Consider the following 27,479-nt stretch of genomic DNA (forward strand, 5'->3'; position numbering starts at 1 on the left):
TAGAACATACGCACTTAACCGCTGCACCACCGGGCCAACCCCTCTGCCCTTCTTAAATGATGCTAGAGCTTGTAGCCCAGACAGGATGTCCCCAGGAAGAGCTGTCACTGAAGCCCATAAATTGAAGCAATGGAGATGAGTGGTTGTTTCTCTAGATTTCCAGTGTCTGTTGACAAACCACTGTGGCATTTGTACAGAGAACAAAGAAGCTTGGATTGTACGACATAAGAGGCCTTCCAGTTTGCCTGGTGTTAGCAAGACAGAGCAGCACATGGGCTTTTTGTGGAAGTCTGTAAGGAAGATTTCTTGCCCTTTGAAAAGCGGCGCTGTGAGCTTCAATACGGATTTAGGTGGGTTTGTCTACGGTTGCAGGTTTCACACAGCAGTAGGGCGCTTTGCATGTCTTGGAGTAAGGTATTATGGTATTTTGTTGGCGTATCTGTGATAGTATTGCAGAGTCCCTAAATAATGCTAAGAAAGGACGTTTTCTTACAGGGGGTAAATTTATAGGTGATGTTTAAGAAGCCAGCTTTGTCATTGGTGCCGTTTTGTGGCAACTTCTAAAATAATTTTTAAATGACGTGTTCTGAAATGATTTTCGACCAAATTTCAAAACAGATCCTTAAATGGCAACGAGCGTTAATTATTGGAGTCAATCATAACGAGAGGTGTGTGCCAGCCTTGCGTAGTAAATGACTCAGGAGCTCGGCTTTCCGTGTTGTGGGCAGAATATTTATGTTGTTAACTGACTAGCTAATTAAATTCCTTTCTTTTTCTTCCCTCATTCCCGTCCTTCCTGGTTTTGCTGGGACCTAGTGCTTTCTCCTCTACAGGCAGGTGTTTAGTTTAGTGGTTTTAAACGCAGTACTTGATCTTTATTTAAGCTGGTGTTTGTTTTGTGTGAAGGGCCGAAGAGAGCACCAGGTGTTTCCTAGGATTCAGACCAGGTTTGAGAATCCCTGAATTGCGGCGTTTGCAGATGGGGGCAGGGGGAGGAGCCCTCGCTCGTTGGGTGACCACCTGGAAGGGCTGGTGCAGAGGAGGAGCACTTCTCCACCCTGACTAGGCCCAGAGTCATGGTGGAGCCACGGAAGACCCAGCCGCTGCTATCCAGTTGTGCACATCTGGAGTTGGTTGCGGGGTGCTCTGAGGTTTAGGAGCTCCTCGGGTGTTTGATTCTGCTCTGAAGTCAGGGACAAGAGCCTCGCTTCTAGACTATTTCTGTCCCATGCTAGTTAAGTTGGCTTCGCCTGGCATCTGCTCCAGGAGCTTACTCCGCCTGCGGTGGTTGCTTTCCTTCCGTGAGCCTATGTAGTGTAGAGCAGGGCTCCATTTTACAGAGAGAAGCAGCAAGGCCAGGGAGATTGACGGGGGAGAGTCTGGGAGCTGGGACTGTGAGCTGCAGTTGGGTTTAGGAGCAGAATCTGACCCCCTCCATGGAGCCCTCAGTCCTGTCCCATCCTGCTCTGTAGGAGGAGCCTCTCTGTGTTAAGGGGTCACCATTGTGGGTTTTTATTAAACGCATGCCCTTGCTTCCACCCGTGAGTTGGGCTTTTTACTGAGTGGGGTGGTTAGTGTGTGTGTATCTGGGTTGGGGGGCGGCGCTTAAATTGTGGCTGGAGTGGTTTGGCCAGGATGGAGTGGGGTGGGATAGGAGGGAGGGCTGGATTGCTCTACTTCTAGGAAATTTCCGTTGGGTCCCCTAGTATCTCGCTGGCAAGTGGCTCCTTGGCTGTGTTGAGCCTGTTCCCACCACTGGCCCACAGATAGTGAGAGGCTTCCTGGGAATGAGAAAGGGGAAGCGAAGGGCCTTCATTTTGGACCACTTTGCTCTAGACGGGGCCTGGCATCCTGGAGTGAGGAAGAAGCTGACGAGAAACTTTCCTTGGCTTCAGGACTCAGAGCTTCGTGTTACCTGCCAAGGGATGGTACCTGGCCAGATTTGTTTGGTAGGCCCCAGGCTTCAGCCAGCCTGGGAGGGGCTCATTCTTGTCCACCCCAGTGGGCTCTCAACTGCCACACCGGCCCCTGCTTCTGCCCACCCATCGATTCTACTCAAGAAGATCTTGAGAATTTGTTTTGAGTGATCAAGGGTCATTTGAACTGAGGTGGAATTAAAAGTTGATACCTCAAAATGGCTTGGCTGCTGTGTTTTTTTGTTTCTTGTTTTTGTAAAAACATAGTTGGAAAAAATTCTGTTGCATTGTAAAGCAATGTAATTTGGCCCACATTTTTTATTGATAGGGGAGGCAAATTTAGTCTTTAGTGGTTTTTCGGGCTTGGTCGGTTGAGGCTGAGAATTTTTTTTCTTGGACCGGACAAAGGTGAATGCCTTCATTGTTCACTTGTGTGGAGCTGTTAATAGTTTATGGGTGGTGATTAAGTGGAGTGGGTAAGCCAGTTGACAGTGTATCTCAGCCTACACTGGCACCTGGCTAATTTGCAGAAAACTGGACCTTTTGACTTGAGGCTTCCACCTGCCCCTTGGGGGTCTGTTGTGTTCATCCTTCAGAACCCTGCTTTTGGGAGCCTGCTTCCTTTGTCAACATCCCCAGGTGCAGGTACTCTGTGTGTGTCCCCAAGTTAGTCCTTGTGGCATCAAGTTTAAATGATCTCTTTTAACTTTGTCGCCATTGGATGGCAAGCTTCTGGAAGTAAGGTTTGTCTGTTATTAGTCTTTGGACTGAGTGTCTGGCGCAGTATCCTCTTTGCTCGGTCAGTCAGTGGCCACTTCTGCTCTCCATGGGGAATTTCTGATGATCCACTCACCTTCATTCTCACCCCGTTTAATCCCCACAGTAACCTGGGAGGTGGGTAGTATTTATTTCATCTGTAGATAAGGACACTGAGGCCCATGGAGGTTCATCTGTCCCAGGCCACGTGACTAAGATGCGGTAAAGCCGGGATTCCCATTCAGACAGTTTGACTTCCTGGATAGATCCGTCACTGAAAACCACTGCACTCCAGTCTAACCTTGAGAAAAACCTCAGACAGTCCCCTACTGAGGGACGTTCTGCAGAATACCTGACCTGTACTCCTCAAAACAATCAAGGTCATTAAACAAGGAAAGTCTGAGAAACTGTCACACATCTGAGAAGACTAAGGAGACGATAAGGAGGCAATGATAACTAGATATAATGTGCTGGAGGGGATCCTGGGACAGAAGAAGGATATTGGGCAAACACTGGTGAAATCCAAGTGAAGTGTGGAGTGGTGTTCATAGTCTTGTACCAGAGTTGCTTCCTTAGTTGTGACAAATGTGCCATAGCAATGTAAGATGTTAACAATTGGGGTAACTTGCATGAGGAACGTGTGGGGACTCGGTATATCTTTGCAACTCCTCTGTAAAATCCCAAACTATTCTAAAATGAGAAGTTTACCTAAAACAACAACAATGGCTACACCACCCCAAACCCCATTGCACTCTGTGGCATCTCTGGCTTGTCACCCTCCAGGTGTCTCTGTGTCCTCACTCCTCGCTCTCTTGTACTCACCCTTCATTGCAGAGGCCCGTGTCCTTGGAAAAGCATCTCCTCCGACTTCAGCTGAAGTTGGTGGTAGAGACATAACCAGGCATTGCTATTGGGCTGTCGGATATGCTGCCTTTCTAAAAAAGTGTCATTCTGTTCCCAGATCTCTGTGGAACCCAAGAGGGGATGGAATGTAGAGAGAGATGAAAATAGATTTTGGTGCAGGAGAGAAATAATTCTGCTTAGGTAAAATCTTGGTAGATACCAAGCAGGACAGACACAGGCACTTATGTGATTTAAAATGTTTCCATCATCTTCGTCTGCCCACCACCTTCCTGATGGGTGTGGCTTGTATTTGTCAGTTATTTTTAACTGCTTCATAGCTGGAAAGCAGCTCATGTTGTGGTTTTGGTGGTTTTGAGGAAAGGTTGGTTCCCATGGTTAGTTAAACAAGGCCTATGTGTTCTTGGGTTCCCTAGCAAGGCATTTAGAGGAAAGTTAAATTAAAGCAATATGATGGCTAGAAGCCATCCTGGGTGTGACCCTGGAAGGTTCGGGCAGCAAAACCCCAAATATAGACACTGCCACGTTGTGTCAGGAGCCCCGTGGCTTTGAAGCACTTCAGTAAATCATCATCTGTGATCTTGTGCTTGTCCAACAGACACGTTAGATGACGCCTCTTTTTTTACAGAGAGGCGTCAAGTAATTAATAACTGTCCCAAGCTACAGGTAGTGGAGCTGGTATTTGAGTCCACACCTTCTGGGGGAGCATCCAGTGTGGTTTCTGCAACGTCCTACTGAAATCTCGAGTGGCCCCACGTCTCTGTGTGAGCGGCTTGGTTCCTGTAGATGTCACTGTGAGTTTACTGGGCATTGAGCAGAGCACTGAGGTAAGATTTGGAATTGAGAGTAAATTAATTCATACTGAAGCCTCATCTCGTCTGTCCAGCCCTGTCCTAGGTGCTGGGAATTCAATGGCAAGTAACACCCACTTCTGTCTCCTGTGATACAAATGACATAAATCCTAGTGTAACATCCGTCAAATAGTCAAAGCCTTGAAATAACTTTTGTTTAGATGTTCTAGGGAAAGCGAATAAAAACTGGTGGTTGCCATTTACATAGGTCTCTTGATGAGTCAATTGCTTTCTAGATGTCTTCTCAAAGTCATGACATTCCTGTGTTAGAAAAATAATAGCTGATATTCCTTTGCTTGTAAATAATGGAAGCTCAGCAAAAACCCGTGTAAAGTGGAAGGAAGCCTTTCTTGGCCTGTGTAAGGAGGGTGGGCAGGAAGGAGGTTGACCTTTAGGATAACTGGATCCGGGGAGGGAATGAAGTCAGATATGAGTCTGCCTGTTGTTCTGTGTGGTTGTTTGGCTCTCTCTCCCGCTCCTTTTTTTTTTTTTTCCCGCTGAGGAAGATTCATGCTGAGCTAATATCCGTTGCCAATCTTCTTCTTTTTTTGCTTGAGGAAGATTAGCCCTGAGCTAACATCTGTGCCAGTCTTCCTCTATTTGGTATGTGGGAAACTGCCACAGCATGACTGATGAGTGGAGTAGGTCTGCGCCTGGGATCCGAACCTGTGAACCTGGGCTGCTGAAGCAGAGCGTGCAGAACTTTAACCACTCAGCTGGGCCTTGTCTCCTTTTTTTTAAAATTTGTGATATAATTCACATATCATAAAATTCACCCTTTTAAAGTATACAATTCAGTGCTTTTTAGCAGAGATGCTAAATACTGGTTCTAGTGTATTGGTATATACTAATAGTTGTGCAGCCATCACCAGTATCTAGTTCTAGAACGTTTTCATCACTCCAAGAAGAAACCCCATACTTCTTAGCAGTCACTCCCTATTCCCAGCCACGGCCTACACCCAGCCCTAGGCAACCAGCAAGCTGCTTTCTATCTCTATGGATTTGTCTTCTGGACATTTCATATAAATGGAATCATATAATATGTGGTCCTTTGTGACTGGCTTCTTCCACTTAGCATAATGTTTTCAAGACTCATCTGTGTTGTAACGAGTATCAGTACTTCATACTTTTTGTCACTGAATAATATTCCATTATATGAATAAACCACATTTAAAAAGAATCTATTCATCAGTTGAGGGACATTAGGGTTCTTTCCACTTTTGGGCTATTGTGAATAATGCTACTGTGAACATTTGTGTACAGGTTTTTGCACGGACATATGTTTTCACTTCTTGAGTATATACCTGGACTGGAATTCCTGGGTCACATGGTAACTGTTTAACTTTTGGAGGAGCTGCCAGGCTGTTTTCCACAGCAGCTGCACCGTTTTACATTCTCACCAGCAGTGTGTGAGGGTTCTCCTTTCTCCGCATTCTCACCAACACATATTCTGTCTTTTTAATTGGACTAGGTTATTTTTTAAGCCCCTTTAAATTCAGGAAGTATGGATTTATGAAAAACATCAACTATTTTTGAAATTTAATAAAAATTCTACAAAGGAATTAATTAGTATGGATGCACCAGGAATGAGAAATAGCCATTTCAAGTTTATTTACTTCCTGCTATGTTTTGGGGTCATTCATTTTTATGAAGTAACGACAAACTCCTGTTCTGAGGAAGTTTGTATATTTTTTCTAAAAACAGATGGTAGCCAGAACACAGCCAGGATTTCATTAAGATAATCCTATCAGTTTTTGTTTATTTGTGGGGTTCTTTTTTTAGGGGGGGGCGGGGAATTATTCTTGTCAAGAATAGGAAAAGACAATAAACCCTAGGAAATATGAGGTAGAGGACATCTGGTATTACATTCCGTAGGGAGTGCAAACATCTTGTGATGGTCTTTTATTGCCCCTCTGTTCCATATCTCCTACTGTTTCCACTAAAACGAAGAATGGAATGCAGGCCTAAAACCAGCTATTTCGTTTGTGTCCCACTAGAGAGGATTTCCCGCTAGTTTGTGAGAGTTCTTAGAACTGGAATGGTTTTATTCCTTTTATAAAATCTGCATCAACTTTCCCCGCTTACCTACTTCTCTTTTCATGTTCTGTTCCTTATGTTACCTAATTATTCCCTTCGGAAGAAAGAGACTAAATGAGCAAAGTATGAGAATGGACATAGTTTACCTCTAATATATTGTAAATTCTTTAGAGCAGGAACCGTTTTATATGCTGTTGAATCTGTTGTGGTGCCTGGTATATAATGCGAGCTCAAATGATATTTGTGGAAAGGGTGGGCTTGTGGAAGGATGGCCTGGTGGGTGGGTGGATGGATTTATGGGTGGAGTGACTTATAGATGACTAAATGAATCTTCAGTACGTTGGCTGATTCTTTAGGTCCATTTTCTGTTTTCTTTTAGACACATACCTGCTGGCTTTGTGATGACTGGTTATAATTTGATTTTTGTTCCTTGCATGGTCACCTTCCTACAGTGTTTGAGATTGGCTCACCAACTTGGAGGTGTCTTGTTTCTTTCAGTGTTAAATTGTTTTTGGAATTATTTCTAGTCACTGTAGTTTAAAAGAGTAACTGAGAAACTGATTTAAATAATTGTGAGGAATGTAGGGAAAATCAGAATATAAAATCAGGACTTGATTCAGTCAGCTGGTAAGTTGGAACCCCATGACCATGGAATAAACCCTACAGAATCACACGTTTGTAATTTAGGTATCTTGCCGTTTAGCCTAGCTCGTTTTGGTTTTGATCTCGATTGGGAGTAGGGGGTGCCAATGAGCCTTTGTATCTTGACCTAGGGAACATTAAGCAAAGATTAGTTTATTGTTGATGATATCTTTTACCATTTTCTTTCTTTTTTTTCCTCCCTTTCCACCTCCTCCTATGTATACACTTTTCATGATATCCTCCACCTGGAAGCTGCCCTTCCTAATAGCTGGTAGTGGTGACAGAGTGTGACCTTCTGGGCAGGATACCAGGAACAGATGTGGATGTCCTGTGGTCCTTCTCTGAGTGGGTGCACTAGAGACTGGAACTGTCCAAACACGTCGGACAAATTGTGTGAACTTTATAGTAACGAATGCAGACAGGCCTCAGTTTACGTTATACTGTTTTTTAGGTACCTTTATGTGTTAGTTGTTTGGGACGCTACACGTCTTCCTGTGGAAATAGTGCTGTAAATAATCCTTATAGGCAAGCCCAAGAAATGATGTTGATGATGGTGATGATGACATAGCTGAAAGCCACAAATTATTGTAGCTACAAATAGCTGGAGTGCCTTTCTTATAAAGGCAATGCCCTTAAAGACTTCTCTAGGCCAGTCTGGGAAGTTACCCAACACTTTGGGCATAGCCTTGGGGTGAGGGGATTATTTCTGTGTGTTCTGAAGCAGACTGCCAGCAACACATTTTCCTCTGGAATTTAATGGTGGCATCAGCTCTCATGGGCATAGGACAGTTCTTGGGGTTGCCTATTTAGAAAACAAATGCCATTGCTGTTCCTCAACTAACAGTAAAATGGTACAAATTTGGGATCCTCACACCACACATTTCCAGCATTGCAGGCTGTGTGCTCACATTCTCTCTCTTGACTCTCCCTTTATCGCTTTTCCCTTCTAAGCCATTGGTGCCGGGTGGCACTCTGGCCTCGGCACCTAGTTGAGTTCTGCATCCTCTGAGGTCTCAGCCTAAAACTGCCCATGTTCTGTTCAGAGCCTAAACAGCTGTGGGCCAAGTTAAAGCATTCCTCCTTGGAATCTGATACAGTTGTTCAGAAATGATTGCCAGCCTCAGATCTAAAACCCTGCAGTCACGAGGCGAGGAAATGAGTCAGGAGATCACTCATCCGGTGTGGGCCCCACACGGTTTGCATGCTGTGTGGTGAGGGGACATAGAGACCACCCATTGCTGTGGGGATGCTCGGACAGTCGGCTGCCCTTGCCGCTTCACTTTGTTTCCATGTCCCCTCCTAAGGCGTGGACCTCTCCTGGGGGAGAAGTCTTAGGTTCCACCTTCCCCTTTCATGTCGGAATCTCCTGGGTTTGTCCCCAGCCAGCAGCCCTCCCTTGTCCCCGCTGCTTGTGTTTGCACTGCATTTTTCAAACTCATTTTGTACGTGTAACTGTTCCTCTCTCCATACTGGTCTGCACTGTTTCCTAACTTTCTGACACGTTTTGCAAGCACTTGCATTGTAATACTCCTGAAGTGAAAGAGCGTCGTAGACAGGTTTGTCTGTGCATTTCCAGTCATCTGCAGAAAAACATTAAAAGTCAGTTAATCAGCATCAAAGTGCATTTAAAACAAAAGACAACAGCACAGTGGACAGCGAGGAGGCGTCCTCTGGCACCATTGTCAAACCGTCTGCAACCTTTTTCCTTATCTTTGTCGAGTGTTTTGAATCACATTGCAGAGGCCACTCCCTCCCTTCTGTTTGCACCCAGTTTTAATGTCACCTGAAATTAGATCTGCCCCAGGTATTCTGTATCTGGGCTGATCCTACTTAGGAAGGTCGTGGAAACGCCTAGAATTGAGACATCAGAGTCGGCTTTCAATTAATTAGGTTGCCGACCATGAATGGTTTTGAAAACTCCTTTAATTTGGCTGTGGCTCTGGAACTTTGTATTACTCTAGATCAGAGGTTCTCAACTAGGACAGTCCCCGCATCCCCAACAAGTAACTACCTCGTCCAAAATGTCAGCGGTGCTGAGGTTGAGAAACCTGCATTAGAACTTTGAATGTTATAAAAGGCTTGTGTCCTTTGAGATGGATTTGAGTAATGAGGATTAGGAAAAAAAAGTCTGTTACGTTGAAAAGGTATTCCTACTATCAACACCAAAAAAATGACAGTAAAACAGGAGAGATCTCACTTATATATGGAATCTAAAAAAACAAAACCAAAAACTTATAGATGCGGAGAACAGATTGTTTTGGTTGCCAGAGGTGGCGGTGGGGGGGTTAGAGAGCTGGGTGAAGAGGGTCAAAGGTACAAACTTCCAGTTATAAGGTAAATAAGTCCTGGCCATGTAGTGTACAGCATGGGGGCTGTAGTTAATCATATCATGTTGTATATTTGGAAGTTGCTGAGAGAGTGGATCTTAAAAGTTCTCATCACAAGAAAAAAAGCTTGTAACCATGAAAGGTAACAGATGTTAACTAGACTTATTGTTGTGATCATTTCTCAATGTATACAAATAGCCAGTCATTATATTGTACACCTGAAACTAATACATGTCAATTATATCTCAATTTAAAAAAAAGGAGAAAGTTCTATTTAAATCTTTGATACCATATATAGTAGCCACATCCAGTTTCTGGAATTCAGTATCCTCAAGAACAAGGACCCCCGCCTACCCACTCCCCAGCCTTCCACCCTAGCTCCCTTCTAAGCTAAGTTGCTTCTCCACTGAGTCACTGAAGGCAAAAAGAGAACTTTCTTTTGGCTACTGAATTTACTGCAGACTTAAATAGCTGTTTTAATTTATCCATTACAAAATTATTTGACCTCTTTGTCTTTAAGAAGTAAAAAAAAAAAAAAAAACAAAGCTATTTCAGGAACAAATTGTGACTTTGTCATGTAGGTTGTTAAAGAATCCTGAACCATGGTACTTAGTGGAGGCCAAGTAAGCAGTTACCGGAGAAAAGGAGGTGTGGTGGCCTGTTGTGGGTCTGAGGCCGAGTTGTGTGTTTTGCTGAAGAATGTTCTCTTTTTCATAAATCTGTAATTAGAACATGCCACACAGCATGGTATTTAAAGTCCATGATCATTATCTCTTTTTAGGGTTGTTTCCCTACCTTATTTTTAAACTTAAGTTTTTTGAAGTTCAGGAAAATCATTTTTAAAAATCAGAAGAGAAATAGAATAGTTTTTAAAAGGGCTGCAGTCGGTTGAAATCTATGATAGTGATTTTATCTTCTTTAAAGTAGGTATCAGGAACCTTTTTGAGTAAAGGGCCAGAGGTAAATATTTTAAGCTTTGACTGGCTGCTTCCGGTTGCCGTGGTAGCAGGAAGGAGCCAGGTGAAATTCCTTGCCCAGGGAGGTACTGCAAGCAACAGGCTGGGGATTTAGGATGACCTTCCAGGGAGGGGTGCTGATAATTGAGCACCATGACACAAGGAGGCAACCTACTGCTCCTTATCTTTAGATTAGCTAGGGCAAGTCTCCTGTGTGGCCTCTTGGCCGCCCTGGTCTACATTAATGGAGAGCAGGGACTCATGAATTCAACACAGATCTTCAGCGTTTCAACACAGCCCTTACACTTAGTCATTATGGGTTTTGGGGTTTTTTTGGTATGTTTCTTGATACCTCTATCGCTCAGTTATAGAAACCTGATTGGGTTTTTCTCATTATGGTATGGTTAAGAATGTTCGTGTGCATCAAGAAGTCTAAGAATGTTCATGTGCAATCGAGAAATTAATTTTTTTAAAAGTTGAAATTACCAAAGTATAATTACATTCAATAAAGTGCACCCATTGTAGGCCCACAGTTGAATGAATGTCAGCACGTTTATGCAGTTGTGCACACTCCTGTTTTGTTGCCGAAACCAAAGTGGGTTCCCTCCTGGGGAGTTTAATCAGACTCTCCACCAGAAGTAGTTGTCTCACAAAGTAAGGTGTATTTGCAGCAAATAGGAGACCATGCGGAATCGTCTCCAGAGTCATGGCGTCCCCAAACAAAGGGAAGCAGGGACATTTATTTCGGATGGGGAATGGATAGTCAAAAGGGAAGGGTGGGTATTCGCTTGAGCAGGCTCCTTTGGAAAACATGCTTCCAGGTACACTGCAGGTGATGACAATAAGGCCTGAGCTCCTCCTGGAGAAATCTTAGCATTGAAAATAAGGCAAAGCTCATTGGTGTAGCCCTGGTGGTGAGGCTTGGTGTGGGTTATGCAGGTTGGTGATTGTATCTCCTTAACATAACAAAAGGAAAAAAAACCAATTTGGAAAAGCAGTTATCTGGACACCAGTTGGTGACAGTTTTAGAATAGTTCCATCAGCCTCCAGAGTTCCTTTTCCACATTCACAGTCAGTCTCCCCACCACCCAGTGTGGGGCTGCTGTTCGTCTACTTTCTGTGTCTATGGATTTGCCTTTTCCAGAAATTTCATATAAATGGAACCCTGCAATATGGACTCTTTTGTGCGGCTTCTTTTCCGTAGCATAATGCTTTTGAGATTCGTCCTTATTGGTAAGTCTGTCAGGGATTTGGTTTTTTGCTACTGAAGGTTCCGTTGTATGGATTTATCACATTTTGTTTGTCCTATGCCAGTTGATGGACATTTGAATGGTTTCTAGTATTTGGCTATTATGAATAATGCTGCTATGAATACTTTCATATAAGACTTGTAAAAAAAATTTCTTTTGAGTGAGTAGCTATCTAGGAGTTGAATTTTTGGGACGTATGGTAGGATTATGTTTTGGTTTTTAAGAAACTGCCAAACTCTTTTCCAAAGTGGATGAACCATTTCAGGTTCCCATCAGATTCTCCACATCCTCACCCACGCTTGGTATACGCCGTCGTTTTTATTATAGCCAGGAAATCATTTGTTGGCAGTGGAGAATGGAAGCCCTCTGAACCTCACTTTTGAAGAAGGAATGGTATTACTTGCCTCCCTATCTTACAGCATTGCTCTGAAGATCAAAAGAGATGGGAATTTATGTGCAAGTGCTTTGAATTGTAAAAAGGTTACTGGTGATTATGTGCAGAAAAGTTTTTAGCTGTTAAATTTAACGCATACCTGTCTCAGAGATAAAGATGAAAACTTGCCCAAGTTTTCGTAAAATGTGTGTGTTATGATCAAACTTGTTCCACCTGCTATTAAAGGCATTTTTTACTCAAATTATGAGCTTTCTCCATCTGCCTGCATTATACATTAAATTATCAGCCTTATTTAACAATGACAGAGTATAATGGTTTGCATATGGTGGGCAAATTTTTCTTCCCCACTCAAACTTGGATGGTCTGGTAAATGTCTGCTTGTGACTTCATTCCCAAATCCCTGTGGGTGGCCCTTTTCAGGACCTGGGCATGTGTGTTCTGTTTGAACAGAATGGAAGTAGAAAGTTTGGGGGCTCAGAGAACCGACCAAGAATGGTTATAATTTACATAGATTCTTTCAACGGTTTTATTTTGCAATTCTGATTCTATGAAAATTGTCAGTTTAAACCTTTTCAAAGTACAAAGGGAATATTTTGAATGCATTTCCCTTCCTCCTTGTGGAAGACAGCTGCTATATGTCTAGGAGAACTGGCTGGTGGCCTCTAGATTTGCAATCTGGGCTTATCAACAGCTCTTCACACCTGTTGAAAAAGACCTTTGGACTAAGGGAGTTGAACTGTGTGTTTGATCATGTAGGACTGTGTCAACAAAGAGCTTTCCAGTGCTTTCAAGTGAGAAGGTAAAAAGAACCACAGCGAAAGTCAAGTAAAAGAAACAGCATGCTGTGTAGCTTCTGGGCATCAGGAGGTTTATGTTAAATTAACCCTGGGGACAATTTATATTAATTCAGGAATGTTTCATGATAAAATCTTAATTTGATTCTTAATAAATAGACAGTTTTAATCATTGGGAAATGTGTACGTGAAATCCTTTTTGATAAAAATGATACAGGTGATGGTCGTTGCAGACAGAATGCTTTGGACTCAGGATATGCGGACGGAGATCCACTGTGGATTATTATTTCACGGTTTTACCTAATGCGTAAAAGCTCTCCCCTGAGATGGCTTTGAAAATTTCTTTTTGGGTGTGTGTATGCATGTAGGTATTCCAGAATTTTCTAATGTTGTAGTCTCCACGATGTGTGAATTTAAAAGAGGATGAAAACACTTTGTTAAGGCACGAGAAAGTCTTTTTCTAGAGCGAATATATGTACAAATAATGTGATTTTGGTACGGAATGATATTTGAGAGTGCAATCTTAGAGGATGCCTGAAGTAAATGGTCTTTTTGGGAGCAGTTGTTGGCCAAAAAAGAAATCAGGACTGGCAGACTGTTGTGCCATTCTTTCTTGGGGTGACCTATGTCTCAGCCCCAAGTGCAGATCAGAGGCACGTGACCCACTTATGTAGAAATGGGGAGTCCCCTCTGTTGGTGTAGTGTGTTCTTCAAGTAAGGCAGGCTGTTTTTATAGAGAAACACTTCGTCCTCATTTTTGATGCTGTTTTCCACCTTGTTCTTGGAGGATTTCAGCCCATCTTTGGAGGGATGATTGAAGAAGTATGGGGTTAACAATTTAAAATCCCCACGATAAGGAGAAAGGGCATGCCCTGGGTAGGACCTTATGTAGGATTGTAATAAGGAATGCTAGGAGAGTCACAGAACTCGCAAGGGGGTATATGTGAGCCGGTCATGGAGGAACAGGGGCCGGCGCCATTTCAACCTTGGGCTCCAGCCGCCTTGATATTCTCGGAAATGCTTGTAGAACCTGGTGGGCATGTGCCCTCCTCTCCCCTCCCCCCAGCATCTAGCTTGCTGGCCCCAATGCTTTTGTTGAACTCAAGGTTGACTTAGTGGGGATCCCAAGGAACAGTGGTGGCAGCAAATGTTTTAGGTCCTCACTAGTGTATTTTAAACAGGATCATCATTGGTGCCAAGGGAGTAATTTTAAGTTGAATTCTTACATCTTCTTAAATTTTCCCTTCTAGAAGGGCAAGAGATGGGGCTGGCCCCGTGGCCGAGTGGTTAAGTTTGCGCCCTCTGCTTCGGTGGCCCAGGGTTTCTCTGATTCAGATCCTGGGCACGGACATGGCACCATTCGTCAGGCCACGTTGAGGCGGCGTCCCACATGCCACAACTAGAGCAACCCACAACTAAAATGTACAACTATGTACTGGGGGGATTTAGGGAAGAAAAAGCTAAAAAAAAAAAAAGGGCGAGAGAGAGCAAATAGTTGTGTGTGATAAGTGGCCACTTAAAGTGACCTCTGTGTTGTTATATTTCAATTGTTGACTGATCTATTGCATTTGATTTATTTATGAATTATTTTAAGGAGACAGAGTCAGTGTGACGTGTGGAAAGAGCGTGGAATTGGGAATTGGAGAGATTTGAGACCCGGCTCCATCGCCAGCTGTGTGACATTAGGCAAGGATTAATGCTCTGAGCTTCAGTTTCCTCCTGGGGTTGGGATGGGGGGTAGAAGAGATTCCTGTCTTACCGAGGGTTGGTATTAGCTATAATGTCATTGAGGCTCTCAGCACACAACCATGATGCATCATGGACATTCCATCACTGGAAGCTACTATTTTTGGCGTTGATAAACACTCTAAGGCATAAAGTGATGAGTTTACTTCTATATATTATTTATTTCCTGCCAGCTCTCTGTGTTAAGAGAGCAGTAGTAGGGGCCGGCCCCATGGCCAAGTGGTTAAGTTCGCACGCTCTGCTTCGGTGGACCAGGGTTTCACCAGTTCGAATCCTGGGCCTGGACATGGCACCACTCATCAAGCCATGCTGAGGTGGCATCCCACATGCCACGACTAGAAGGACCTAGAAGGACCACAACTATGTACTGGGGGGCTTTGGGAGAAAAAGGAAAAATAAAATCTTAAAAACAAAACAAAACAAAACAAAAGAGAGCAGTAGTAGTCCCTTAATCTAGAAGTTGAACATACCATAACCAATATATTTAAAATTTTTCACTTAACATTTCAAATTAAAACAGAAATTAAACAAACCAATGAAATGAGGCTGAAATTTCTTGAAAAAGTTTTCCGTTTTCAGTGCTGTTTCAAGGGATAACTTTGGTATGTTTCCACATTAAATACACTGTGTCATGAGGATGTGATTGGTTAGTATCATTTTTGTTGAGATCAATGAAATTGTTGAGCAGAGTAGAGCTAACTTGAGATACTAAAGCTCCATGTTACATTCCATCACATGAGTTTTATGTCATACATCATAAAGATAATTCTTTATAATCTGAATGACCAGTGAACACACCCAATAGCTTTCTTCAAATTTTTCTCCTGTGTCCTTGGAAACAAACTTTTTTTCATGTATGAGCAAGATCGGCCCTGAGCTAACATCTATTGCCAATCTTCCTCTTTTTGCTTGAGGAAGATCGTCCCTGGGCTAACATCTGTGCCAGTCTTCCTTTACTTTGTATATGGGTGCCGCCATAGCATGGCTTGATGAGCAGTGTGTATGTCTGTGGCCGACCCTGCAAACCCCATGCCGCCAAGTGGAGCATGCGAACCCAACCACTATGCCACTGGTTGGGCCCCAACAAATGGTTTTTATGTTGTGAAACCAAAGGAAGAGGAAACTCAGCATAACAAAGCTAAATATTGTGCTTGTTTCATTCGTCCAATGGCGAAATAAAAAATGAAATCAATGCTAAAAATGTATGCCCCAGGTTAAAACAATAGGCTCTGGAAGTTGCATTTTTTGGGCTACAATCCCAACATAGTGCATTAGGTATCTGGTGGAATCCTAGCAAAATTCATACTGGTGGATTGGGTTTTGATATTTACTAAAACTTTAGTCCCTCTCTTGGAGAGTCCCGTTAACACGTGGATTTGGTACAAGGAGGAAGTCAGTGGAGTGTTCCAGTGCCCTCCAAATGGGCAGGTGACTGGGGCCTGGACCCGGGAAGATGAGAGCCCACAGGTCCTGAAGAGTTCTCAAATTGGGGTGAAGCAGGGCAGTGACCTGGTTAAACTTGGGGTTTCTGGACCCCATCTGTCTACAGTCAAGTGATGCTGAGCAGGTTTCTTTACCTCCAGGCCTCCACTCTCCATCTGTAAAATGGGGTGGTAATAGTGCTTGTCTCAAAGGGTGTTTGTGAGTGACATGGGATAATCCATATAAACGAATTGCATTTTGATAACTCAGGGGCTACTATTTTCTTAGTCTCTGTTTCCTCTGTCCAGTGGAACTCTCTCTGTCACACTTGTATATGGTAAAGGCTGTGGATGATACTTTCTGAAGATTCATTACTTCTTTGAGAAAGACTTGCTTTTCAGAAGTTTTTCTTGAGGAATGTACTAGTCATAGTAATTTTGAGGGTAGTGTTTTGCCACAAAATGCATCCAAACGCATCGTTAAATCCTGTTTGTTTTGTTTACAGGGAACACGGGTCTGGCTGAGAGAAAACGGCCAGCATTTTCCAAGTACTGTAGATTCCTGTGCAGAGGGCGTCGTCGTCTTCCGGACAGACTATGGCCAGGTAAGCACGGGTCCCTGCAGCTCTGTGACGTCTGTGTTCTCCTTCCTTAGGTGGCCTTCCATAAGGGCATGTGTGTTCGCTCTCCCTGCCCCCTCCTATGCCTTCAACGTTTTTTTCTAAGTGATAAGACAAAATCCTAAAAGGAATGTATAATGTACACCTTGTGTGTATGGGGGATGCAGTGAAATTCTCTCAAATGAAACAGTGTTCCCACCAGTACAGGAGAGAAGAGCACGACGGTTGGCTGGTTTCCTCCTTGGGGATCTTGTCCAAGAATCAGAAGAGTAAGCAATTTGAGAACAAGTTCAAATCTATTGATACTTGCTGGTTGGTTTCATGACCACTTTCCCTTAAAATTCTTAAACTTTCATAGATGGTTGGAAATACTGTCCTGCCAGTGTGAATGTGGTGTAGCCATGTCTGATCCCTGTAAGGATGAGATTGACTAAGCCAGCTAACTCGAGCTTCCGCATCCACCTGGTTAAGCAGCTGGAGAAGTTCATGCCGTTTGTGGGAATTCCAGCTCTCCTGGTTCCCGGTCCTTAGTGGAAACGAATGAAAAGCCAGATCACTGAAAACACAACTGTGAACCCAGAAACTGGCTCGTTGATTATATTTAGACGATTGTGAAAGGTGCCCGGCTTCTCCATTTTATTAATGAAACTGATTTTAATGTTACCATGGATCCCGCCCTCAGAGGCGCAGATCAAAATTTTAAGACATAAAGAAATAAAAGGACGTCCTATCCCGGTATTTAGAAGTCATCATTTCTGAATTTTGTTTGAGAGTTGTGTTGAGAGCAAAAGCTTCAAGGTGGGGCTGGCCCGGTGGCGCAGCTGTTAAGTTCGGACATTCTGCTTTGGTGGCTCAGGGTTCGCCGGTTTCGATCCTGGGTGTGGACCTATACACTGCTTGTCAAGCCATGCTGGGGCAGGCGTCCCACTTAGAAAGTAGAGGAAGATGGGCACGGATCTTAGCTCAGGGCCAGTCTTCCTCAGCAAAAAAAAAAAAAAAAAAAAAGGATTGGCAGTAGATGTTGGCTCAGGGCTAATCTTCCTCAAAAAAAAAAAGCTTCAAGATCAGTGTTGTGCAGTTTGAAGCAGACAGCCTGCTTGGTGATCAAGACCTCTTAGCGGAGATGGTCCCCTTGGTGGTAGCTTTCTCATTTCTTGGATTAATAAGCGGTGGTGTTACTGGGCTGTTTTGCGATTCTTCAGTTCTTTTTCATCTGAGAGTCTTGAATGGCTCTTGAGTATTTATCTGGTGGTGAAGATGTAGCTGTGTTGGTAGATGTAGATTTGAGGGGCAGTGTTGGAAGGGAGGGGCCAAAGAGATGACAGTCTAATAGTCATCACCAGTGTGGATGCTACACAATGCCAGTCTGGTTTCTTTCTGTCAGGTTCGCAGGTATTGTAGGATGGTTTATGAACTAAGGACTGACTCAGTGGCTTTTGCTGAACTTTAGGGTCAGCCACTGCCCAAATGTCCAGGTTCCTGTATGCAAAGTTGGTCAGTGTTTTTCTGTCTCACCATTGCTGTGCTCGTCTTCCCTTCTCACTTTCTGCAGATGTGAATTCATTTCCTTTCATGCCCTGTACATACTTCTCAAAATGAAATAAAAAAGGAAAACAGCATTTACACAGTGTACCTGACTTGATGTAACTCTGTTCCTGAAAGTCTTATGAAATAGATTTTTAGTGGAATTCTTTTTTTGTTGACTTATTTTATAATCCCACAGATACTTTCTTTTTTATTTTTTTTAATTTTTTAATTTTTTTTAAAGATTTTATTTTTTCCTTTTTCTCCCCAAGTCCCCCAGTACATAGTTGTATATATTCCTCATTGTGGGTCCTCTAGTTGTGGCATGTGGGACGCTGCCTCAGCGTGGTTTGATGAGCAGTGCCATGTCCGCGCCCAGGATTCGAACCAATGAAACACAGGGCCGCCTGCAGCGGAGGGCGCAAACTTAACCACTCGGCCACGGGGCCAGCCCCCCTTTTTTTTATTTTTAATGCTTTTTTTTGTCATTGTGGCAAAAACATGTAACATTTAATTTACCATTTTAACCATTTTTAAGTGTACAGTTCAGCAGTGCTAAGTGTGTTCACATTGTGCAGCAGATTTCTAGAACTTTTTCGTTTCACAATACTGAACTCTGTACACACCAAACACTGCCTCCTCATCTCCCCTCTCCCCGCCCTTGCTAACCACCTTTCTACCTTCTGTCTCTATGATTTTTGACTACTTTAGGTGTGAGTGGAATCATACAGTGCTTGTCGTTTTTTATGACTGGCTTATTTCACTTAACATAGTGTCCTTGAGGTTCTGAGATGCCTTCTATTCCTGTCTAACTATGCTTTGCTTGGCAGAGGCCAACACAGCTCCAGCAGCCTTTTAGCGCCACTCCTGTGACATGAGGTCAGCAATCTGTGCTGGGAAGCCATTGCAGGCCCCAGTCCATTGGCAGCTCCCAGTGATGTGGGAGTGGAATGGGATGGTCAGGTCAGTACTTCTGTTTGCTCCTGACAGTATTTATGGATTGTGGGTTTAGAAAGAACTGAACCAGAAAAGTATGTACTTAAACATGAACACAGCTCTCAACTTTGACTTCTCGTCTTCAATCAGTCATCAAATCCTTGGTCTTATATTGTCTGCTCTATCATTCCCAAGTATAACAAGTATAATTAGCTTGGCAATTCATGTAGGAATTGCAGGGTTTCAAATATGGGAAAAGGGAGACGAGATTGCAAGAAGTGGTTTCAGACGTGGATCAAGAACTGGCAGTGGCCCAGAGACTCTAGTTTCTTTCTCTCCTGACCTGCTTCTTCCTCTCCCTACATCAGAAGTTCACTGTGAGACGTGTGGGCGTGGTCACTGAGGATTAGGAGAAGTTCATTAACTGGTCCTGGCACCCAGGACCGGAATACCTGCTTTTTAACTGGGCAGGAATACATTCTTGAAGGAATCAGGGTCAAAGATGCAGAGCATGGCCTTGCTCTGGCCAAGCCCGTCTATGTTACTTTGCAAGGAATTGGCTAATTTCAACCCAACTTAATGTGTTATTAAAGGGTGTTAAGATCTTGATATATTTCTGGGGGAAGGGGAGATCGGAGAGTTATTACTTAATGGGGACAGAGTTTCAGTTTTGGAAGATGAAAAAGTTCTGACGATGGATGGTGGTGATGGTAGCACAACAATGTGAATGTACTTAATGCCACTTCACCACACAGTTAAAAATGGTTAAAATGGTAAATTTTATGTTAGTATGTATATTTTACCACAATAAAAAAAAAAGGGATATCAGTGTTGGAGGTCAAATGGTAACTGGTAAAAGCTGTCAAATGGGTCTTTTTCTATATATTTAAAAGCAATTCAGGTGAAATTTTTATGTTACCAAAATGTGAGCTCTCAGAAAAACAAACAGCTTACAAAACTGTTAGTTAAATTACCTTTTGGTTTCCAGCAGTGCGTGCATCTGAAACTTGACTGGATGTTAATCACCTGGGGGTGGGGTCTTGTTCAGATGCAGATTCTGATTGGCAGGTTGGGGTGGGGCCTGAGAGTCTGCATTTCTCACAAGCTCCAGGGTGCTGCTGATGCTGCAGGTTCCTGAACCACCTTTGAGTGAGGATTTAGAGGCGGCCCTGGAAACTGCTTAGGGTCATGGTTACCTCCAACCAAGGGCAGGAAGTACTTGCAACCCCCCTGGTAAACCACCAGTACTACTGTTTTAGAGGAAGCAAAGATAAGATAAGGTGCAGGGCTTTAGATAAAACTAGAACATTTTTCTTTGGTCTTTCACTGAAGCTTTTCCTTTCTTTCACCTTGTCCTCTCTCTCTGCCCTCCCTTCCAGCAACAATTTCACCTGGAGTGTGGCCAGGGGTTGTGCTGACTGTAGCATAATAGTCCTCAAGTGGATTAAAAAGCAGTTTTAAAAAATCCTGTTTAGTGTTAGAAACCAAGCAGAGCAGTGTGTAACTGAAATCCTAAAATGGAGCCTCCGGGACACTGGCGAGGCAGGAGATAATAGGGTATTGTTTTTTTGTGAGAGCACTGAAGGGCACGTTTTCTTGTTTCCTGCCGTCTCAGAATTGCTCGCATTCACTCAGCTGTTCTTTCTTTGCCAGGGAGATAGTTTTAAAGTTATTTTAAAATTCCATTCCACACTAAAATTTAAACTACTGTAGGTTGTTTCTAGGAATACAGAGGACCAAAATGTTCCCCTTTGACTCATAACTTATGTTATACTCGCCGTGACGTATTTGCAGATGGAGAAAAAAATGTGCAAGTGATGTGCTAACACACTTTGTTGAAAAATATGCATAGTTGTGGCCTCTGGAGAACGCGGCACATGGGGCAGGTCAGCACGTGCCCTGAAAGTTAGAAGTTACTTGTCTCCTTGGACAACAAGCTTTGGAGAGAGTTTTAGAAGAGCAGATTTTTAAAAGCACCATGGTTTTGCAGGGTTTGCATATTTTAGATCTGTCTAAAACGCCAACTCTTGTGAAAATGAAACATGGAAGACAGCCTGGAGCATTTGTCTTTTCTAGAATATTCATGAGGTGCTCGGGCCATCCCTATTGGCCCCCTTTAGGGACGTTATAGAATTGAGTTATCTGATCTAAATTAGATTTTTCACTTTGAGAGAAAACCATTATCTTTTCTGAAAAGAGCCTCATTTGATGATTGCTCTGAAATAGCTCTGAGTGACAGCAATTTACCTAATTGTATTTTAGAAGATAATTATTTAACTTAGCGGGTCAACCTGATGAAGACTCAAGACAATTACTCTCTGCCATGATTCTGCTGGGTTTCTGTTTTTGTTGTCTCTCTATGCGGGTCTTCCAAAATACTTTACCAGTGGGGCATTTTATCACCCCAGTCTGCAAGTAACTGCCCTTCTCATTCTCTCCTTTTTTTATTTGCAACAAGTGTAATTAGACTTGGTTTTAAAAGTTTTTCTCCTCATATTATTAATCTACAAAAAGGCCATTAGATTGCCTGGTACTTTCAAGTGATCGCTGCGCCCCTAGACAGGCAGACTTCCTCAGGCCACCCGGGAAGCACAGTCCTAATGATTTATAATCACATCTCCCGTTGAAAGCCATCTCTAACCTTTTCAGTCTCACTTTCTCGTTTTGACTTGTTGGAATTAATACTATGGGCCCAATTTTGTGAAACTTGTTCATGGGTTAGTGCGGTGATTTCTCATTGCATGTTTTTGTCATTTTCACACACTTTCTGCCCTGTCCAGCTGCTTTTCTTTTGCTTTTTTCCCCCCTCTGCTTGACCCCCATTGGTGCCTTTTTGTGTGCCTTGAATGTCATGTGGATGTGGGCAGCCTTTTGACCTCTCCATGCCCTCCCTCTCTGTACACCATATGTGTCTACTCCTGTGTCCTGGAGAAATTTCTCCCGAGCCTATTGAATGCTAGAAAATTGACAGTGGGACAGCCCAGCACGTTTCCCATTTCAGAGTTCCAAATAACACCCTGACCCCACAAATTATCAGGGATTGGACAACTGGAACTCAGTGATTTCAGCTTTAGGTGAGAACAAGTTGGATCTGAGTGCTGAAGGGCAGTGGTGGCTTCTAGATATTTTAACCAAGTTGAAAATCTCAACTGCATATGCTGACCCCTGAGAGCCCAGGAATGCCCCTGCTTTTCAGCAGCCACGGAAGCTGCATTCCAGGCTTCAACGCGAAGCCAGCTGTTGGCCGAGGCAGCTGCCTGGGTAAACAGGTCTCCTCCGCCAACTCCTTCTATACCAGCAGAGGGGAAGTGAGCAGCAGCTGGCGAGGGCCCTAAGTTGGGGTGGCCAGCAGGAGGGGACCACCTGCGGTCCCCAGGGCCCCCACAGCCCAGGAAAGAGTCTTCAGGCTGTGAATGGTGGGGGTAGGGGGAGACCAGCAGGGAGACACCTAAACTTAGGAAGATGGAAGAAAGGAGTTTGGAGATCAATACTAATGATGCAGAAGTAGTGTCATTAGGATATGTAACTTTAAAAGCCAAACTCTGGGACAACAGGACCAATTCTTTCTAGTCGACTGGCCTGGACATAATTCCCTTGCTTTTATGTTCTTTAAAATAAGTATATTCTATCCTCTTATCTATCTCCTTTTTTTTTTTTTGAGGAAGATTAGTCCTGAGCTAAGATCTACTGCCAATCCTCCTCTTTTTTTTGCTGAGGAAGACTGGCCCTGAGCTAACATCTGTGCCCATCTTCCTCTACTTTATATATGGGACGCCTGATACAGCATGGCTTGACAAGCGATGTGTAGGTCTGCACCCGGGATCTGAACTGGTGAACCCCAGGCCACCGAAGCAGAATGTGTGAACTTCATGGCTGTGCCACCAGCCTGGCCCCTCAACCATATCTATCTCCTTTTTTGTGTGCGAAGGAAAACATTTTTATATTAATGCACATATTTTGGGGAAATCTTACTCATTTTTTCTGAAAAGGGAAAAAACTCAAGATTTGTATTTTGGCCCCCTGTCGCCTCTCAGATCTCAGGTGTCCCTTGTATTGCAGTTGCTGCTTCCAACCAAATTAACCTGCTGGTCCGGTTGAACGACGTGAAATTGCCGTCTCTGTAGGATAAGAGAGTTGAATATCAGCAATTTCATGTGGTTCAGCGTATTATCATGTTAATGGCCCTCTGTTTTAATTTTGTGTTTTAGCTCATCGATATATTTATGACTTAAAGATAGAATTTGTCTGATGGTGTACAGTAAAGTTTAATAAAGTGGTATTTTGCAATCGAGTTGGGAGGCAAAGCGTATCCCTAAGACAATACGCAGCCCTGGCTTCTGGAGTTCCACTGCCATCTTGAATTCTCTTGTTGTATAAGTGTGTTTGTTAACAGCTGTGACATTTGTGTTTCTTTTGGAGTTTTCAGTTTTTCTGATGGGTGTCTAAAAGATTTGCTATGATTTGCTCTGCTGCAAAGGTCCAAGTTTGAGTAGAAAGAAAAATGAATAGATGAATACATTTATGTTTTTGAACTGGAGCTTGGGTTTTCCTCTGTTTTTGTTGTGTATGTGTGTGTGTGTTGTGGTAAAAATAAATTACATAGAATTGACCATTTTAACTATTTTTAAATGTATATTAGTAATGTGTGCAACCATCACCACTATCTCCAAAACTTCTTCATCGCCCCAAACCGAAACTCTGTAGCGATTAAGAACTAACTCCTATGCAATTTATTTTTAAACTGCTTTCCTCTTGGATATCTTTTCTTGTGCTGCTTTTAGAAACAAAAGCACGTTAGAGATTCTGGTTTGTACCCTTCCTTAAGGAATAGACAACATCAAGAAAGAATTGCTTTAGACCTGGCTCCAGATTCCTAGGATGGAGAATCCGATGGTGACAGGTCTGCTCATCACTACTGAGCACTTGGCACTGGCTGTGTGATGTGCACTTGGGGGTGGATGGTGCTGCCCTGCGGGTGGGTGAAGGGCCCCTCCCAAGTGGAGGGCCGCTGCGCAGCCATCCAAAAAGGAAGAGGAGAGAGAGAAATGCTGGTGACAGGTGGCAGATAATTTTACAAAATCGGATGTATTTGGCTTTTTTTTGGTTGAAACTTCAATATCGATCCATCTGTTATTTTTGAAAGTTACTTCAATCAAAATAGTGCAGCTGTATTAAGAGACAGCCTTGAGCTGGGAAACTCTTGAATTCTCTGCACTTTTCCCACATTTCACTGTTTCATCCTGGAAATACCCGTCTCTGAGATGGATATTAAACACCAGCCTGTGGCGTTTCTTAGAATCGAAAGTCTATACTCTGGGGACTGAACACCCCTGGGGCTTTCTGTCTTGCTTTGAAAACCAAGTAAAATGCAGTTTGTCCAACTTACTTGATTTTGAGTGAAAAATATTTTTATGCTCTGAAAGCCATGTGATTCTGACTCTCTAGATCTCTTCCAAGAATTTGGTTTGGCATCTTGTGGCTCAAAGATGGGAAGTCCAAGGTTTCCATTAATTTCCACTCTGGGACTATAGAAAAAAACGCCTGCTTGTTTATCAGGAATACATGTGTGTATCTGCAAATCTGCATGGCTCTGAGTGGAACACGTGTTGTAACCTGGGAAGAGATTGTCGCTCCAGCAGGCTCAGCGCTTGCTTGTCTTTTCCCTTTTTGGGGGAACCTGGTTCCTGCAGAGATGTGCCTGACTCTCTCTGCCTTCATTCAGGGATGGACGCCCTGATGAAGACCTTCCGAGAGAGGCCTTCTTGACCTCTCCATCCAGAAGGGCCACCACCTGGACATTGTCACTTGTGGTTTTTTTTCTGTCTGTCCTCCCCAAGCTCTCTGAGAACTGTCATTCCTGTGTCCTTAGCACCCAGGAGCCGAGCCTGACCTGTGGAGGCAATCAGATTCTGAGAGGCTGATTGAAGCTCCATTCGTAATCAGCACGAAGCCACACAAGTCATTAGAAGGCTGGGTGCTCTGCTGAGACTTATAACATTTTAATATAAAAATCAAGACAAGTCTTAAAGGACCTCAGGTGACAGAAGAAAAAGCCTCATGTGACTAGAGTCATGATGGGAGTGTCACTATGTTATTTTTATCCTGGCAGTGTATAAACCATCCTTATACTGTAGACCAGAGTAAAATAAAGAGCAGTGAAGATAATTAGAGAGAGGCTTTTTCAAAGGAATTATTAAACTCCAAAAACATAAATTGCATTTTCGTCTTTCCAGGGGGAGTGGGTGGATGTTGAGTTTGGTGCATTTCTGTCTTACCTGCCATATTTCCCGTACCTGTGAAAAATCCATTGGTAAGACCTTCAGAGACCCCTGCCCCTGGTCTCTGGGGCCTGTCTCCCTGCTCCTTCAAGTGGATTAGGAATCCAGCTTATTTCTGACCCTTTCTTTCAGAACACATCTTCTGCTTCCTTGGACTGAACAGCTGGGCCCCTCCCTGCCTGGCCTGCCCACTGGGTGGGTGGGTGGATCACTATTAGCAGTATTTACTGGCCCCAGCGAGGCTGTAGCTGCGCGCACACACATTAAATGCTTTTGCAGGAGAGAGCACATGGCCTTTGCCCAAGATCAGGACCTTCTTTGGCTTCCTGTCCTCTTTTGAGCCAACTTGTTGACTTTCTCCTTTGTGGATCTCTCTTGATTTTGGCTTCTTCTTTCCTCCCTGGATCCGTTGAATGAGCCTCTTCTTCCCAACCCGTAGGCTTGGTCTGTTTGTTTGGACTCAAGTCTACCTCTGACATGCCTGTGCCTCCCGTCTATCTTCAGTTGCCTCTGGATTCCAGGCTCTGCTTCTGGGTAGCTCGGCCCTCTTGTACCTGTGTAAACCTGTGGCATATCCACACGCTTCTGCAACCAGCAAGAATCTTGGTCCTGCAGTGCTGGTGTCCATGCACGAAGAGAAGGGCTGGTGTTTTGTGCCATTGACCTCATTGGTACTTTCAATGTTGTGGCTAGCTTAGCAAATTAAATTGCTCATATTCAAAGGTAAGCAGGATACTAGCGTGCAGTCTTGAAATAGTCAGCTGACATGAGTCAGCTAACTAATGCCGGATGCTAAGCTCAGATTAAATCAAACTCCAATTTTTTTTTAAATTTTGAAGGCTTAAATACCATACCTTTATTATGAGTATCATGTGTGAAAAATGTAATGTGAAGACCTTGTTTGGAAACAAAAACAATTCAGAAATTATCTATGGGATTCAGACATGGCACCATTTAATGCTGGATGTAATTTCAGTAGGAAAAGCAGAGGCAATTTGTTAAAACAAATTCAGGCAGTTGTTGGTTTGTGATTGAGTTGCATTCCATTTCAAAAATTCATTTTATAAGCCTGTTATTTGGAACCAGTTTTCCCAAAGACTCAGCGATATATTTGGGGAATCCAGTCCATCTAGAAAGATCTATGTGGGTACCCTCAATGCAAGAATTGGGATGATGCAAATGCCCTCTATTGTCTGATTGCAACTTTAAACCTGTGTTCAGAGTTCCAACCCAGGATGCCATTGTGGTGTGATTGGGGAATCACACTTTTCCCATAATCACCTCCCTGGTGAGCTGTGGGAAAAGGGAGCACCCATTTCTAAGCCAAGTTCCCCTCATCAGGGTTGGTATTTAGAATGGGTAAAGGGAAGAGGATGATATTTGCCAGGTGACATCTCTCTCCCAGATGCTGGTGCATTCCATCTGTTTGTCCTATTTAATCTTCATAACTACCCTTTGAGGAAGGCATGATTACCATATTTTAATGATATGGAAATTGAGCTTTGGTGAAATAACATGTCCAAGAGTCCCCACGTGGTCAGTGATGAGTGATGGAGCTGGGCTTTAGATGCAGGGTTGACCATCTTTCCACTTGATCACGGTACCACATAAGGAGGATGTGAGGTAGGGCGGGGTGAGACAGGTGGTGGGGGTTGACCCATCAACCGGTGTTGACCATTGAACTTCTTGGGCCCTGTTACTTCCCATCCTGGCTGTTTTGCTGTGTTCATTTCTTTTCTCTCTGTGGGCCCCAGGGATTGTGTCCTTGTCATCTTTCTTGTCATGACATTTGTGCTTTCTCTTGAAATTACTCTTCAAGATTGGCAGGTCCACCTGCCACCTTCCCACTTTCTTCCTCCTTTGCGGTGGCTTTTTTCCTCCGTTTTGTTTTATTGCTCTAGGGAAATGAAGGGTCAGCAAAGATCACATTTTTTTATTTTAGTGTTTCGTCGTCTTGTGTTCACAGTCTTGCTTCCAGGCCGCTGTTTCTGACAAAGTTGTTCTCAGCCCTGGCTGCACATTATGCTTCACTGGGACGCTTTTACCAAGAGCCTTGGCCCTGCCCCAAAACAGTGAAATCAGAATCTCAGTTGGGACTCAGGCCACAGTATGTTTTTAAAAAGCTTCCTGGGTACCTTTTACTATTTTTTTTTTTTTTTTTTGAGGAAGA

General features: G+C 43.4%; 1 protein-coding gene across 1 annotated transcript in view; it reads left to right on the forward strand.

Moving 5' to 3' along the window:
- The window catches only part of MYO10 (myosin X), a 210,793-nt gene that overhangs the window by 29,787 nt on the left and 153,527 nt on the right, over nucleotides 1-27,479 (forward strand). Inside the window, exon 2 of the mRNA XM_008518069.2 lies at nucleotides 16,458-16,556. Coding sequence (XP_008516291.1) covers nucleotides 16,458-16,556 — 99 coding nt within the window. The remainder of the gene's footprint in view (nucleotides 1-16,457; nucleotides 16,557-27,479) is intronic.

The sequence above is a fragment of the Equus przewalskii genome, chromosome 20 (genome assembly GCF_037783145.1).
Source record: "Equus przewalskii isolate Varuska chromosome 20, EquPr2, whole genome shotgun sequence".
Taxonomy (NCBI): domain Eukaryota; kingdom Metazoa; phylum Chordata; class Mammalia; order Perissodactyla; family Equidae; genus Equus; species Equus przewalskii.